General features: G+C 38.0%; 1 protein-coding gene across 1 annotated transcript; it reads left to right on the top strand.

The window, feature by feature from the left end:
* The first annotated feature begins 3,479 nt into the window (after positions 1 to 3,479).
* On the top strand, positions 3,480 to 5,114 carry LOC121999702 (ribosomal RNA small subunit methyltransferase H-like). The gene is made up of 5 exons (XM_042554346.1): positions 3,480 to 3,867; positions 3,965 to 4,131; positions 4,235 to 4,480; positions 4,568 to 4,636; positions 4,905 to 5,114. Exons 1-5 carry the CDS (start codon positions 3,480 to 3,482, stop codon positions 5,112 to 5,114), a joined length of 1,080 nt encoding a protein of 359 aa, XP_042410280.1.
* The last annotated feature ends 9,180 nt before the right edge of the window (positions 5,115 to 14,294 follow it).

Here is a 14,294-nt window from a genome sequence, read left to right as displayed (position 1 = left end):
TCCTTTTCCCAGGAGCCGCTTCTCCTGCAAAACAAGGTTAGTCCGAGCAATTTCATACCCTGCAAGACAATGTTAGAATCTGATAATTCATAAGTGAAAAAGAGCTGACAGTCTTCGGACTGTCCGAGTCTGACTTCGGATTCCCAACCGGAAACCCTAGGTCGACTCGACGCCTACTGTTCCCTCTACGAGGAACGCGTCCTCACCTACTCCACTCAGGAGATTTACCTGATGCCAGTCCGGTCCTCCAGACCAACTGGACTTTTCGCCTAGGGTTACCACCCCCTAGGACCTAAGGTAACCACCCCTTAGGGTTTTTCTCCACCTAGGGTTACCGCCCCCTAGGACCTAAGGTTACCGCCCCTTAGGGTTTTCCTCCACCTAGGGTTACCGCCCCCTAGGACCTAAGGTTACCTCCCCTTAGGGTTTTCCCTCACCTAGGGTTACCGCCCCCTATGACCTAAGGTTACCACCCCTTAGGATTTTCCCTTTGCCTAACCGCAGCTAGGACTTTCCTGAAACACTTATTCAACACGTTAGATCACCACAAACCTTAACTTTGAATCCTTTGCCATTATCAAAACTCAGGTTCGATCGTCGGATGCTTCCCGCACCAACAGTGTCGAACCTATGCTAATAACCTATTGTGTTCTTTAGAAATTAAATTCGGAATCACAAACGGAACTTAACATTATTGATTCCAAATTTAACTTATCTGTTCTTAATGGTTTAGACTTGGATCGCAAACGATGCTTAACATTATTGATCCAAATCCACCTATGTTATAAATTCAATTAAATATTAATTTCACAAATCGGCTTCCAGGTTAAACATGGCGAGGCACTAGGCCTTCTTGGATATGGGAGCAATCACCACTTCCTAGACAAAGCCGTTCAATGAAATCTAATATTTAATTTCCTTATATAACCCTAGGTTTAACCAAAAGGAACAATCGAATCACAAATATGAAAAACAAAAAAAAAACACAAACTTGAATCATAAATTCGAAATCTAGAATTATATGCCTCTTATGTTTGGAATTCATACAAAGAAAAACTAGTATGATGCGGAAAACAATTACTAGTTATACCTTTCTTTATAAGCAACAACCTCTTGATCTTCTACCGTATTCCTCTTCTTATCTCGGACGTTGTGTGGGCAACGATCTATCGAGATGAGAACCACCCAAACCCTTCTTCTTCCTCCTTGCAAGTTTCAGCCAAGCACTCCTCCTTGAGATGAAGAGTTTCGGCCATCACCACCAAGCTCCAAGGGATGCTAGAAACAAAACCTCCTTTCTCTCCTTCTTCTCCAAGCTAGAACCGGCCACCAAGAAGAGATCCAAGAGAGGGATGAAATCGACCACTAAAGAAGAAGAGAAGAGGAGAAGAGCAAGGTCTAGGGCCGACCACCACCAAGGAAGAGAGGGAAGAAAATAGAATAGAGTTGTTTCTCATGAAGGCACCCTTAGCCCCTCTTTTATAATCCTTGGTCTTGGAAATTAAGGAAAATTTAAATAAAACCTTCCTTATTTCCTTTGACATGAAAAAGAAAATTTTAATTGATTAAAACCAATTTCCTTTTCCTAAATATCATGGTCGGCCACCTCATTGCTCCAAGCAAGGAAAGTTTTAACACAAAATTAAAACTTCCTAATTTGTTTCCGAAAATTTTAAAATAAAAATTTCTCTAATAACTTTTCCCTTCATGGTTGGTTATAAATGGAAATTTTATAAATTAAAATCTCTCTATTAAAACATGTGGATGATTTCCAAAAAGGAAAGTTTTCTCTAAAATTAAAATCATCTTTTCAATCTACAAATAAGGAAAGATATCAAATCTTTTCTTAATCTTTTGTAGAAACTTATAAAAGGAGATATTTAATTTTAAAACTCTCTTTTTAAATCATGAACATGGTTACAAAAAAGGAAAGTTTTATCAAAAATTAAAATATTCCTTTTAACCACAAATAAGGAAATATATCAAATCTTTCACTTAATCTTTTGTAGAAAGCTATAAAAGGAAAGATTTAAATTTTAAACTCTCTCTTTTAAAACCATGATATCCACATAAGAAAAGATTTTAAATAAATTCCCTTTTATTTTCTAGTGGCCGACCACCTAAGCTTGGGATAAAAGCTTTGGCCGGCCACCTTAAATTGGCTCCACCCTTGGCTTTGGCCGGTCCTAGCTTGGGCTCCAAGCTAGCTTGGCCGACTACCTAAGGGTGGGTAAGAAGTGGGTATGCGGTGGGTATAATTCTGTATATACAAGAGGCTACGATAGGGACCGAGAGGAGGAATTAGTTTTGGTCTCCCGATGAAATTAAGCTTCTCGTGTTCGCCCCGAACACCCAACTTAATTTCATCAATAATAATTCATACCACTAAAGAATTATTATTGAACTACCGCACCAATCCCAAATTATATTTTGGGCTCCTTCTTATTATGAGTGTGTTAGTCTTCCTGTCTTTAAGATGTCGAATGCCCACTAATTAATTGAGTTACTGACAACTCACTTTAATTAATATCTTAGTCCAAGAGTAGTACCACTCAACCTTATTGTCGTGTCGGACTAAGTCCACCTGCAGGGTTTAACATGATAATCCTTATGAGCTCCTCTTGGGGACATTATCAACCTAAATTACTAGGACATAATTTCCTTCTATAATAAACAACACACACTATAAGTAATATCATTTCCCAGCTTATCGGGCCTATTGATTTATCGAGCTAAATCTCACCCTTTGATAAGTCAAAGAAATAAATACTAAATATATGTGCTTGCTATTATATTAGGATTAAGAGTATACACTTCCATAATAACTAAGGTCTTGTTCTTTTATTAAGTTAGTATAAAAAAACTTACCTTAAATGGTCCTGCTTAATACACTCAGAGTGTACTAGTGTAATTTATCAGTCATGATAAACTAATACCTAATTACACTACGACTATTCCAATGGTTTGTACCTTTCCATCTCAGTCGTGAGCTACTGCTTATAATTTATAAGGAATTGATAACATGATCTTCTGTGTGTGACACCACACACCATCTTATCTACAATATAAATTAATCGAACAATTATACTTAACTTATACTATAAGAAAAACCCTCATTGACATCGGTGGAACAACAACAGTTTTAAGCAAAATCTGATGTCTTTGAGTATTTTACACCGGTTTTTCCAAAAATCGGTGTCTATGAGCGCAGATTTTCGCTCATAGATATCGGTTTTTTTAGCTGATGTCTATGAGCGCCTTTTTTCATTAATAGACACCGATTTTAACCGCGGTTTTTAAAATCCGATGTCTATGAACCAAAATTCTGGTAGACTTTCTTAGCGCGCTTTCTTTTGGGCTTCTCCTCGCCCACCATAAATCGAAACCCTAATCCTCCGCATCCTCCTTTTAGGAGTTACTATTTGAAAGACGAGCAATGGATTTCTCGATGGCGATGTGGACGACGGCGGTCGTCGGCGATGTGGACGGCGGCGGTCGTCGGCGCTGTCACGGTCTACTGGTTCGTGTGGGTGATGGGCTCGGCGGAAGTGAAAGGCAAGCGGACAGTGAACCTTAAGATGGGATCGATCATGCGGGATAAGGTGCAGGACAAGTACAAGCAATTCTGGTCCTTCTTTCTCCGCTCCAAGGAGGGCATTGCCGCCGCGTCCGACGACGATAATGTCCCTGCCTTTGTCGACACCTTCTACAACCTCGTCACAGACATCTACGAGTGGGGATGGGGGCAGTCCTTCCACTTCTCGCCCTCACTTCCCGGCCGCTCCCACCGGGAAGCCACACGCATCCACGAGGAGCCCCTCGCTGATATGAGAGATGGGGATCTCATCTCTCAGATCCCCATCCGAGGTCGCTCGCTCCTCCTTCCCTTCACTATGACCGGCAAAAGGACGGTCGCCCCATTTCTCTTGCTGCTAATCGTGTCTTGCTAATCTCTCTTGCTGCTAATTGCGCTCCGGGGCGAAGTTCGACCGCGACCTCTACCATCGCTACGCAGACCCCGTCCGGGACCACGTCCCCGTCATGCTCGGCGAGGTGCTCGACGCATTCCGTTCCCTCCGCCTCCTCTCCTTCGTTGACTGTACCCTCGGCGCCGCCGGGCACTCTGCCGCTGTCCGTTCGTCCTTCTCCCTCCCAAGCTCTTCGCTCAAGTTCTGACCTTTTTCCTTAGCACTCCCATCATCCCTGATTCGCTTCGCGCCGTTCTTTGCCGCAGATCGTAGATGCCCATCCGGAGTTGGAGTTGTTCGTGGGAATGGATATGGATGCTTCAATCCATGACCAGGCCCGGGCTCCGATAGAGAAGCTCTTGGCCATGGATTCGCGCGGCAGCAAGTTGAAAGCTTACACTCATGTCAGAAACTTCAAGTACATCAAGTCGGTGCTTGGCAGCGTCGATGAGAACCTGCTTGACGTTGGGGTGAACGACATCTTGATGGACCTTGGAATCTCATCCATGCAGGTTATTGTTCAGTTGCACTTCTCATGTTTGATGAATTGCCGAAAAGAACTTACTTTGAATCTAATAAGTTGGTAAAGTATTTAACAGGTGGATGACTCTACAAGGGGATTTAGTGTGCAAGGTGATGGACCTTTGGATATGCGCATGAATCCTCAGGTTAGAGTTCTTAGATGAACTATTTTACTTTGATTATTGAATTAGGATATAAGGCAGTGTGAGTTTTTCACCCCTGCAGTAAAGTAGAATGAATGTGATTTATTCAGTAGGTTGCTTGCCTAATTACTACTTGCCTGTAGGAAAACTATATCAACGATTAAAGGTGATTAATCATCTCTAGTTTAAGCCATTTTGTTCTCCAAAGAAAGTATCTTTCTTCTAGTGCTCTGTCAAGCAAATGAAACATTTAATAAGAGTGTTGATGCAGGCAAGTTTGACAGCTGAAGAGATATTGAATTCTTGGTCTGCTGCGGAAGTGGGAAAGGTACTACGTGAATATGGAGAAGAAAGCAATTGGCAATTTATTCAGAATCAAATTGTTGAAGCTCATGAACAAGGGGGATTGCATACTACAGATGAACTTGTGCATCTTGTGAGAAGAGCATCATCCAAGTCAGGAGGTATGGTTTTCCACTGACCGAACACACTTGTTTTCTCGCTCACTCAACACTGCAACCTCTTTGGTATCAACTAATGAGAAGAACCATCTTTATTAAAGATAGTAGAGTGTTGTTTCTTGGAAAGGTTTGTGTAGGACCGTTAGATTCGATAGAGGGGGGGGGTGAATATCGATTCGAAAAACAAGAGTATAAGCGCAGCGAAAAAGTAAAATAGACACAGTTGTTTTACTTCGTTCGGAGCCTGTGACGACTCCTACTCGAAGGCCCGTGGTCCTTGACCACTTTCGTTGGGCAATCACTAGCAATTCGAAATAATGATTACAAAAGAACCGTACAGTGAATGCTAATGAAAACTAAAAACAAAATACCGACAAGAAGGGAAAAGAATGGAGCGTAGTGTCGGAGCTTTGTTGGCGTCGCACTGAACGTTGAGCAGCAAGACCAGCAGTAGAAGAATTCTCAGCTTGATTGATTGATCCTGTCTGGGGCTTCTTTTATATGCTGTTCCAGGCGCCTGGATCCCTTCCGGGCGCCTGGAATGTGACGTAACTGCACAAACCATGATGCTCCACGTGGCGACGACTCGGCTGGATAGAATTCGCCTTCCGGGCGCCCGGATCCCTTCCGGGCGCCCGGACCTCCGGGCGCCCGGATCACCTTGTTCCAGAAACCTCCTTTTTTCTACAAAACAAAGTTAGTCCGAGGCAAATGTATATCCTGTAACACAGATTGTCAGCACAGTTAAAGTTCAACAGATAAATAAAAAGAGTATGACTTAGATTCCGTCTTTCCGAGACCGGAATCTAGTCACGATCTCGACTTAGACATCCGAAATGGATCTAAGCCGGATCGACGCCTAATGTCCCCTTCCCGGGAACGCGTCCTCACAGTCACTCCCCTCCAGTGACTTACCTCACTTACCTGCCAGACGTCCGGTCAGCCCGTCGACCCGTCTGGACTTCTCGCCAAGCGTCCGGTCAGCCCGTCGACCCGCTTGGACTTCTCGCCAGCTATCCGGTCAGCCCGTCGACCTAGCTGGACTTCTCGCCAAGCGTCCGGTCAGCCCGTCGACCCGCTTGGACTTCTCGCCAGCTATCCGGTCAGCCCGTCGACCTAGCTGGACTTCTCCTGCACACTCGATCAAAGTGTCAGACAACAACAAGACTAACTTAACCTATTTGTCATTCATCAAAACCTAGGTTAAATCGTTAGTGCTAGCCGCACCAACAATCTCCCCATTTTTGATGGAATGACAACCTGGTTAAGTTAGTGAAAGCATATGCAAGAAACAATATGCATTTGTGTGGTTTTAAAGTTAGTTTGTGTTTTCAAATTGGTTTAGCTAACTTAACCACCTAACCCTCCTCCCCCTTTGACATTCATCAAAAAAATGAACAAAGGTAAATAATCATAGTGAAGAGTTACTGTAACAGGTAATCAAATTTTGAAAGATATCTAAGTTTGGTTCAAAATTTGAAAGATAAAAGTGCAATTTTTTAACACCAAGTAAAAAAATAGTCAAGTTGACTTGGGGGAGACAGGTTGAGTTTTGAAAAGTATAAATTTAAGGTTAATCAAGTTTAACTCTCAAGCGTGTGGAAATTTTCAAAATAGGTTTTTCAAATTTACTTTTTATGTTTAAGTAACATCTACTTTTCAAAAAATTTTCAACTTCGATTTTCAAAACAAAGCAAAAGTTAAATAATTTTTCAAGAAATAAAATTTTTGCCAAAATTAATTTTTAAGGCTGATTTGATAAAGGCTAAATTTGGAAATAGTTAATTTTTCAAATCAGGTTTGAAAATTGGGTGGGATTAAACTTTCACATTTTTTAAATACTTTGTTAAATTTAAATTTTGTAAATCAATGTTCAAACATAGGTTAGGTTTTAAAAGGCATTTTTCAAACACACAAAATTTGAGTTAATTCTCCCCCTGAACTTGATATTTAACTTTAACCAGCTGTCTAACCAATTAGGTACTAACTAGCTATCAGAAGATAGTAGCTTTCACATGGTTAGTCAGATTAAGTTGATTACAAGCAGTCAGTTTTTTTTGACTTGACTGATTAACTTTAATCTGATTAATATCTGAGTTGTATTTAACGTCCAGACTTATGTTGATGAAATAAGCATCTTAAGTCCAGACAGTTGGCCTATGCATCTCACCCCTTTCTATGTTTGTCAAACACACGCAAGGTAAACCTAGGGTGTTGGTGAGATGCTCAAAAACTAGTCCTATGGGTACATGCTTTCTAAGGATTCAAAACTAGTCTAAGGCAAAAACTGTTTTTGAAAATCTAAAAATGGAAAGTTTGAAAACAAATAAATTTGACTTATAATTTGGTAAAATCATTTTTGAAAGTATTTTTGAAAGATCCTAGTCTATTAAGCACATCCCTAATTTTCGTCGTAAGTTGCTAAATTCACTTTCAGGGAGAGGTTTTGTAAAAATGTCAGCTAAATTTGATTTGGACTCAATGTACTTGAGTTCAATATCGCCTTTAGTAACATGATCCCTGATGAAGTGGTGTCTAATTTCAATATGTTTGGTTCTTGAATGATGCACAGGATTCTTGGTTAAGTTAATTGAACTTATATTGTCAATTAATACTTTTACATTTGTGATATTTAAGTTGAAATCTTTTAGAGTATGCATCATCCATAATATTTGTGCAACACATTCGCCTATAGCTATGTATTCTGACTCAGTTGTAGACAGAGCAACACAATGTTGCTTTCTACTAAACCAGCTAACAAGTGATGCACCTAATAATTGGCATCCACCACTTGTGCTTTTGCGGTCTAATTTGCATCCAGCATAATCTGAGTCAGAATACCCTATTAGTTCAAAATTATTTGTCCTAGGATACCAGATTCCTACATTTGTTGTTCCTTTAAGATATCTAAAAATTCTTTTAACCTGTGTCAAATGGGATTCCTTAGCACAAGTTTGGTATCTAGCACACATACTAACTGCAAATAAAATATCAGGTCGGCTTGCAGTTAAGTACAGTAGGCTACCTATTGCACTTCTATAATATTTTAAATCAATTGGTTTTCCATTTGGGTCACTATCTAAGATTGTGTTTACAGCCATCGGTGTTTTTATTTCTTTTGTATTTTCCATTCCGAATTTTTTAAGTAATTCTTTGGTGTATTTATGTTGAGAAATATAGTTTCCTTCATTTGTTTGCTTGATTTGTAATCCTAAGAAATAGGTTAGTTTTCCCACTAAGCTCATTTCAAATTCTTTTTCCATTAGATTAATAAATTCTTCTAGAAATTCTGAATTTGTTGAGCCAAATATTATGTCATCCACGTATATTTGTGCAATAAATATGTTTGTATTTAATGATTTAACAAACAAGGTTGGGTCAATTTGACCTTGTTTGAATCCTTTAGATGTTAGGTAAGATGTTAGCCTCTCATACCACGCCCTGGGTGCTTGTTTAAGTCCATATAGGGCTTTCTTTAATTTAAAAACATAATCAGGGTGTTCTAAGCTTTCAAAACCGGGAGGTGACCTACATAAACTTCTTCTTTGATTAGTCCATTAAGAAAGGCAGACTTAACATCCATTTGGTATAGTTTAAATCCCTTATGGGCTGCATAACTTAGTAACATTCTAATGGATTCTAATCTGGCTACTGGGGCATATGTTTCGTCATAGTCAAGTCCTTCAACTTGACTAAATCCTTTGGCAACCAGCCTAGCCTTATTTCTAGTAATTTCCCCAGTTTCACTTAGTTTGTTTCTGAATACCCATTTTGTTTCTATTATTTTCTTATTCTTAGGTGGTGGGACTAGGTCCCAGACCTCATTACGCTCAAATTGGGCTAGTTCTTCTTGCATAGCTATAATCCAATCTGGGTCTAGTAGGGATTCATCCACAGTTTTAGGTTCTATTTTTGAAATTAATGAAATTTGACTTAGGTTTCTAAAAGATGATCTGGTTTGAACTCTTAAGTCTGGGTCACCAATTATTTGATCAGTTGGATGATTTGGGTTTACCCTTATTGTTTTAGGAGGTTGATTCTCTTGATGTTGTTCCTCTTCTTCATGACTTAGAGTTTGGTTGATTTCTGGAACAAACTCCGGTGGTTGTGTAGGTTCTATGTCTTGTTTAGTTTCTTTAAATTTTACATTAGTAGTTTCTTCAATTTTTAAGGTAACCTTATTATAAATTCTGTAGCCTCTACTATTTAGGGAATATCCTACAAAAATTCCATTTTCAATTTTAGAGGTGAATTTTCCTAAGTGTTCTCTTGTATTTAAGATAAAAACTGGGCACCCAAATACCTTAAAGTATTTTATGTTTGGTTGTTTATTATAAAATATTTTGAAGAAAGTTTTGTTATGAGTTTTATTTATTGTTGTTCTGTTCTGTACATAGCAGGCTGTACTAACAGCTTCTGCCCAAAAGTATTTAGGTAGGTTATACTCATTTAACATTGTTCTAGAAGCTTCAAGTAAGGTTCTATTTTTTCTTTCTACAATTCCATTTTGTTGGGGGGTTTTAGGGCATGAGAACTCATGATGGTAACCGTTTTCTAGACAAAAACTGTTAAAGTTGTGATTTTTAAATTCTCCCCCATTGTCACTCCTAATTCTTTTAATTTTAATATCTTTTTCGTTTTCAATCTGTTTGCAAAAATTTGTAAGAATTTCAAAAGTTTCATCTTTATGTTTTAAGAATTTTACCCAAGTAAACCTAGAGTAATCGTCTATAATTACTAAACAATATAAGTTTCCATTAATGGATTTGACTCCATGGGAGTCAAAAGATCTAAATGTAGAAGTTCTAAGATTGAGTTAGTTTGTGGTTGATTTGTTTGTTTGTGGGTTGATTTAGTTTGTTTTCCTTGTTGACAAGCATTACATATAGTTGAATCTAAGTTAGGTAACTTCGGTAAGCCTTTTACAAGTCCATTTAGTTTACTTATATTTCTAAAGTTGGTGTGAGACATTCTCCTATGCCATAACCAAGTTTTTTCTTTTTGTGTTAAATAGCACTTAATGGAAGAAATGGTTAAGTTGATGACATAGATGTTGTCTTTTCTAAAACCTTTTAGGCTTATGGTAGGATTATCTAGATGTTTGATTGAGCATTCTGTAGATAGAAACTTGACCTTATACCTAGCATCACACAATTGACTTATACTTAGAAGATTATATTTAAAGTTTTCAACAAGTAAGACATTTGTAATTATAAAGTCTAATTTTAATTCAATATTACCTATACCAATTACCTTGAGTTTGCCGTTGTTTCCAAAGGCAACTGTTCCTAGGCTTTTGTAAGTGAGTTGAGTGAACTTGGTGTGATCTCCAGTCATATGTTTGGAGCAACCACTGTCCAAAATCCACTTGGTTTCCTACAGTAAGTAGGATTTAAAGTTAGTCTTTTGAGCATGCATTAATTTAAGTTTAAAATTAAGATTTTGAAAATAATTTTTAAGTTTAAAATTAAAATTTTGAAAATAATTTTTAAGTTTAAAATTAAAATTTTGAAAATAATTTTTAAGTTTAAAATTAAAATTTTGAAATTAATTTTTTTAGAATTAAAATTTTGAAAATAATTTTTAAGTTTAAAATTAAAATTTTGAAAATAATTTTTAAGTTTAAAATTAAAATTTTGAAAATAATTTTTAAGTTTAAAATTAAAATTTTGAAAATAATTTTTAAGTTTAAAATTAAAATTTTGAAAATAATTTTTAAGTTTAAAATTAAAATTTTGAAAATAATTTTTAAGTTTAAAATTAAAATTTTGAAAATAATTTTTAAGTTTAAAATTAGAATTTTGAAATTAATTTTTAAGTTTAAAATTAATATTTTGAAAATAATTTTTAAGTTTAAAATTAAAATTTTGAAATTAATTTTTTAAGTTTAAAATTAAAATTTTGAAAATAATTTTTAAGTTTAAAATTAAAATTTTGAAATTAATTTTTAAGTTTAAAATTAAAATTTTGAAATTAATTTAAGTTTAAAAATTTAAAATTAATTTTTAAGCCTTATTCATCTCACCTGATCTATATTATCAATCAGGGAATCCTATGATTTTGTGAGATGAAATTGGTTTGATTACAGAGTTTTGGTTTAACTTGTGTTAGATTCAGACTTAGCTTTGGTTTCCACAAATAGACATTCTTCAGATAAACTTCTAAGCTTGGTGAGTCACAAGGACATCATTAGAAGTAACCAACCTTTCGAGGTTTTCCGAATAGTCCTATCCACGGAACTTAGTACTAAATCTTGGTCTAACTGGTTAGGATTCGTTTAAGGGTAGCTTCGGTCAGTTCCACTTGGCCAAATGCACCAGATCGAAACCATATCTTTCTAGACATGCGATGCCCAAGTTTCCCTAACGTACTATCATCCAAAAATTTCACCAATACCATGATTCAAGTTAAACTTGGTCTCTAATTCTAATTGCCCTGCCGGGTTTGTTAGTTTTGGGTTACCCTGTCGGGTAAGTTAGTTTTGGAGGTGCCAGCTATTCTGGAGCCTCCCCCTGAATTATTGGCCATTAATTTAAGTTTTGATTTTAGGCTTGTGTCGATTCATTTTATAGTTATAGTTAACTTGGTGATAATTTTGTTGTTTTTTAAACTGTTTAGATTTTGAATTTGATTTAGGTTTGTATTTTGGATTTTGGTTTGGTTTATTTAATTTTATATAATGTATTTTTTCTTTAGGTATATAATATTGATTAAGTCCTACTTGCGTGGTTAGACACGCTTTCGGAACCCAAGCTAGATTGGTTGACTTTTATTGGGTTATTAATGATTTGAAAGTTTTATTTGAATTCGACTTACATCCTAGTCCGGTTTTATTATAACATGCTTTTTGATTATTTAGGATTAAGTCTAAATTTTTTGATCTTGTTGTGAATTTTTCTAACATCTCCTTTAAATTGTCTATTTCATTTTTTAATGATAAATTCTCCTCCTCAAGTGTTAGATCTTGAGTTGGATTTGAATTTTTTAATTGTTCCTTGAGGTTTTGATTTTCCTCAAGAAGTAATTTGTTTTCATTTTCTACTTTGGTTAATTTACTATTTAAACAAGAAATGATTCTAAAAAACTTTTTGTTTAAATTAAAATATACCTCATTCGAGCCTTCGGAAACGAGTACGGACTCGTGGCTTTTCATCTTCCGACTCATCTTCGGTTTCAGCTTCGTGGGCCATCAGTGCGAGGTGGCTCTGATGTTTCTGCTCTTCTTCCTCCGATTCGTCCGAGGAGTCGTCCCACGTTGCTTTGAGTGCCTTCTTTTTGGTTGGCTTTGGTTTGTCGAACTTCAGTTTTGGGCATTCGTTCTTGTAGTGTCCCTTTTTGTTGCAGCCGTAGCAAGTCACGTTCTTTTGTTCTGAGGGAGAGCTGATCTTTTGAAGATCCTTTTTGCTGAAGCTCCTCTTTCTCCTGGTGAACATTTTTCTTACCAAGTTCACCAGGTGTTCTTCGTCTTCGGAGTCTTGGTCAGATTCTTCTTCAAATTCAGGCTTGCTTTTCTTTTCTTTGGAGGAACCTGCAAATAGAGCTATACCTTTCTCGGCTCCAGCATTAGTTTGTTCGTGTAATTCTAATTCACAGAAAAGCTCATCTAATTTTAAGTTAGAAAGATCCTTAGAAATTTTGTAGGCATCCACTATTGATGCCCACAAACTATTACGTGGAAAGGCGTTTAATGCGTACCTTATTAAGTCTCTGTTCTCCATCTGGTGGCCTATCGCATGGAGCCCGTTGAGGATGTCCTTGATCCTCGCGTGTAGTTGATTCGCCGTTTCACCTTCCTGCATTTTTATATTAAAAATTTTATTTAAGAGAAGGTCTCGTTTTGTTACCTTGGCGTCGCTCGTTCCCTCGTGCAACTCGATCAACTTGTCCCATAGCTCTTTAGCGTTTTTGTGTGGACCGACTCTGTTCAGTTCTTCTCTTGTCAATCCACATTGTAGAGTGTTGATCGCCTTATTTTCTGTTGATGCTTTTTTCTTGAGATCTGCTGTCCAGTCTTCAGGATCCACTAGATTCCCGGCGTTGTCCACTGGAATTTTGTAGGGTCTCGTGATGCTCATCCACTGGTCGAAGTCTGTTTTGAGGTAGACCTCCATGCGCTTCTTCCAGTAAGGGAAGTCGTCCCCGTTGAAGAGTGGAGGTCGCACTGTGCTGAATCCTTCTTGTTGGGACATTCTGTGCACAGGTAAATAACCAAAAAAAACCCAAGACTTGGTCTTGGATTAGTAGTGCGGGAAGAGAAAAATAGAAAGGAATCTAGATTCGTGTTGCACTAATTTAAATTGATTAGAGAAATATTAAGTTAACGAAACAACAGTTTTAAAGTTAATTTAAAAAAAAATTCACCCCCTGTCTGATTGGTGGTTGCACCAAATCAGAGCGGTACCTGCTCTGATACCACTTGTAGGACCGTTAGATTCGATAGAGGGGGGGGTGAATATCGATTCGAAAAACAAGAGTATAAGCGCAGCGGAAAAGTAAAATAGACACAGTTGTTTTACTTCGTTCGGAGCCTGTGACGACTCCTACTCGAAGGCCCGTGGCCCTTGACTACTTTCGTTGGGCAATCACTAGCAATTCGAAATAATGATTACAAAAGAACCGTACAGTGAATGCTAATGAAAACTAAAAACAAAATACCGACAAGAAGGGAAAAGAATGGAGCGTAGTGTCGGAGCTTTGTTGGCGTCGCACTGAACGTTGAGCAGCAAGACCAGCAGTAGAAGAATTCTCAGCTTGATTGATTGATCCTGAAGCTCCTGTCTGGGGCTTCTTTTATATGCTGTTCCAGGCGCCTGGATCCCTTCCGGGCGCCTGGAATGTGACGTAGCTGCACAAACCATGATGCTCCACGTGGCGACGACTCGGCTGGATAGAATTCGCCTTCCGGGCGCCCGGATCCCTTCTGGGCGCCCGGACCTCCGGGCGCCAGGATCCCCTCCGGGCGCCCGGACCACCTTGTTCCAGAAACCTCCTTTTTCCTGCAAAACAAAGTTAGTCCGAGGCAAATGTATATCCTGTAACACAGATTGTCAGCACAGTTAAAGTTCAATAGATAAATAAAAAGAGTATGACTTAGATTCCGTCTTTCCGAGACCGGAATCTAGTCACGATCTCGACTTAGACATCCGAAATGGATCTAAGCCGGATCGACACCTAATGTCCCCTTCCCGGGAACGCGTCCT

Source organism: Zingiber officinale, chromosome 7A, assembly GCF_018446385.1.
Source record: "Zingiber officinale cultivar Zhangliang chromosome 7A, Zo_v1.1, whole genome shotgun sequence".
In the NCBI taxonomy this organism is placed as follows: Eukaryota; Viridiplantae; Streptophyta; class Magnoliopsida; order Zingiberales; family Zingiberaceae; genus Zingiber; species Zingiber officinale.
The sequence above is the reverse complement of the archived record's forward strand: the minus strand, read 5'-3'. Positions and strand labels throughout refer to the sequence as shown.

Bases quoted from the DNA above. Each gene is read 5' to 3' on its own strand.
- LOC121999702 (XM_042554346.1), top strand. From the start codon at position 3,480: ATGTGGACGGCGGCGGTCGTCGGCGCTGTCACGGTCTACTGGTTCGTG. The intron at 4,481-4,567 runs GTTATTGTTCAG...AGTATTTAACAG, and splicing joins TTGGAATCTCATCCATGCAG to GTGGATGACTCTACAAGGGG. The intron at 4,637-4,904 runs GTTAGAGTTCTT...GTGTTGATGCAG, and splicing joins ATATGCGCATGAATCCTCAG to GCAAGTTTGACAGCTGAAGA.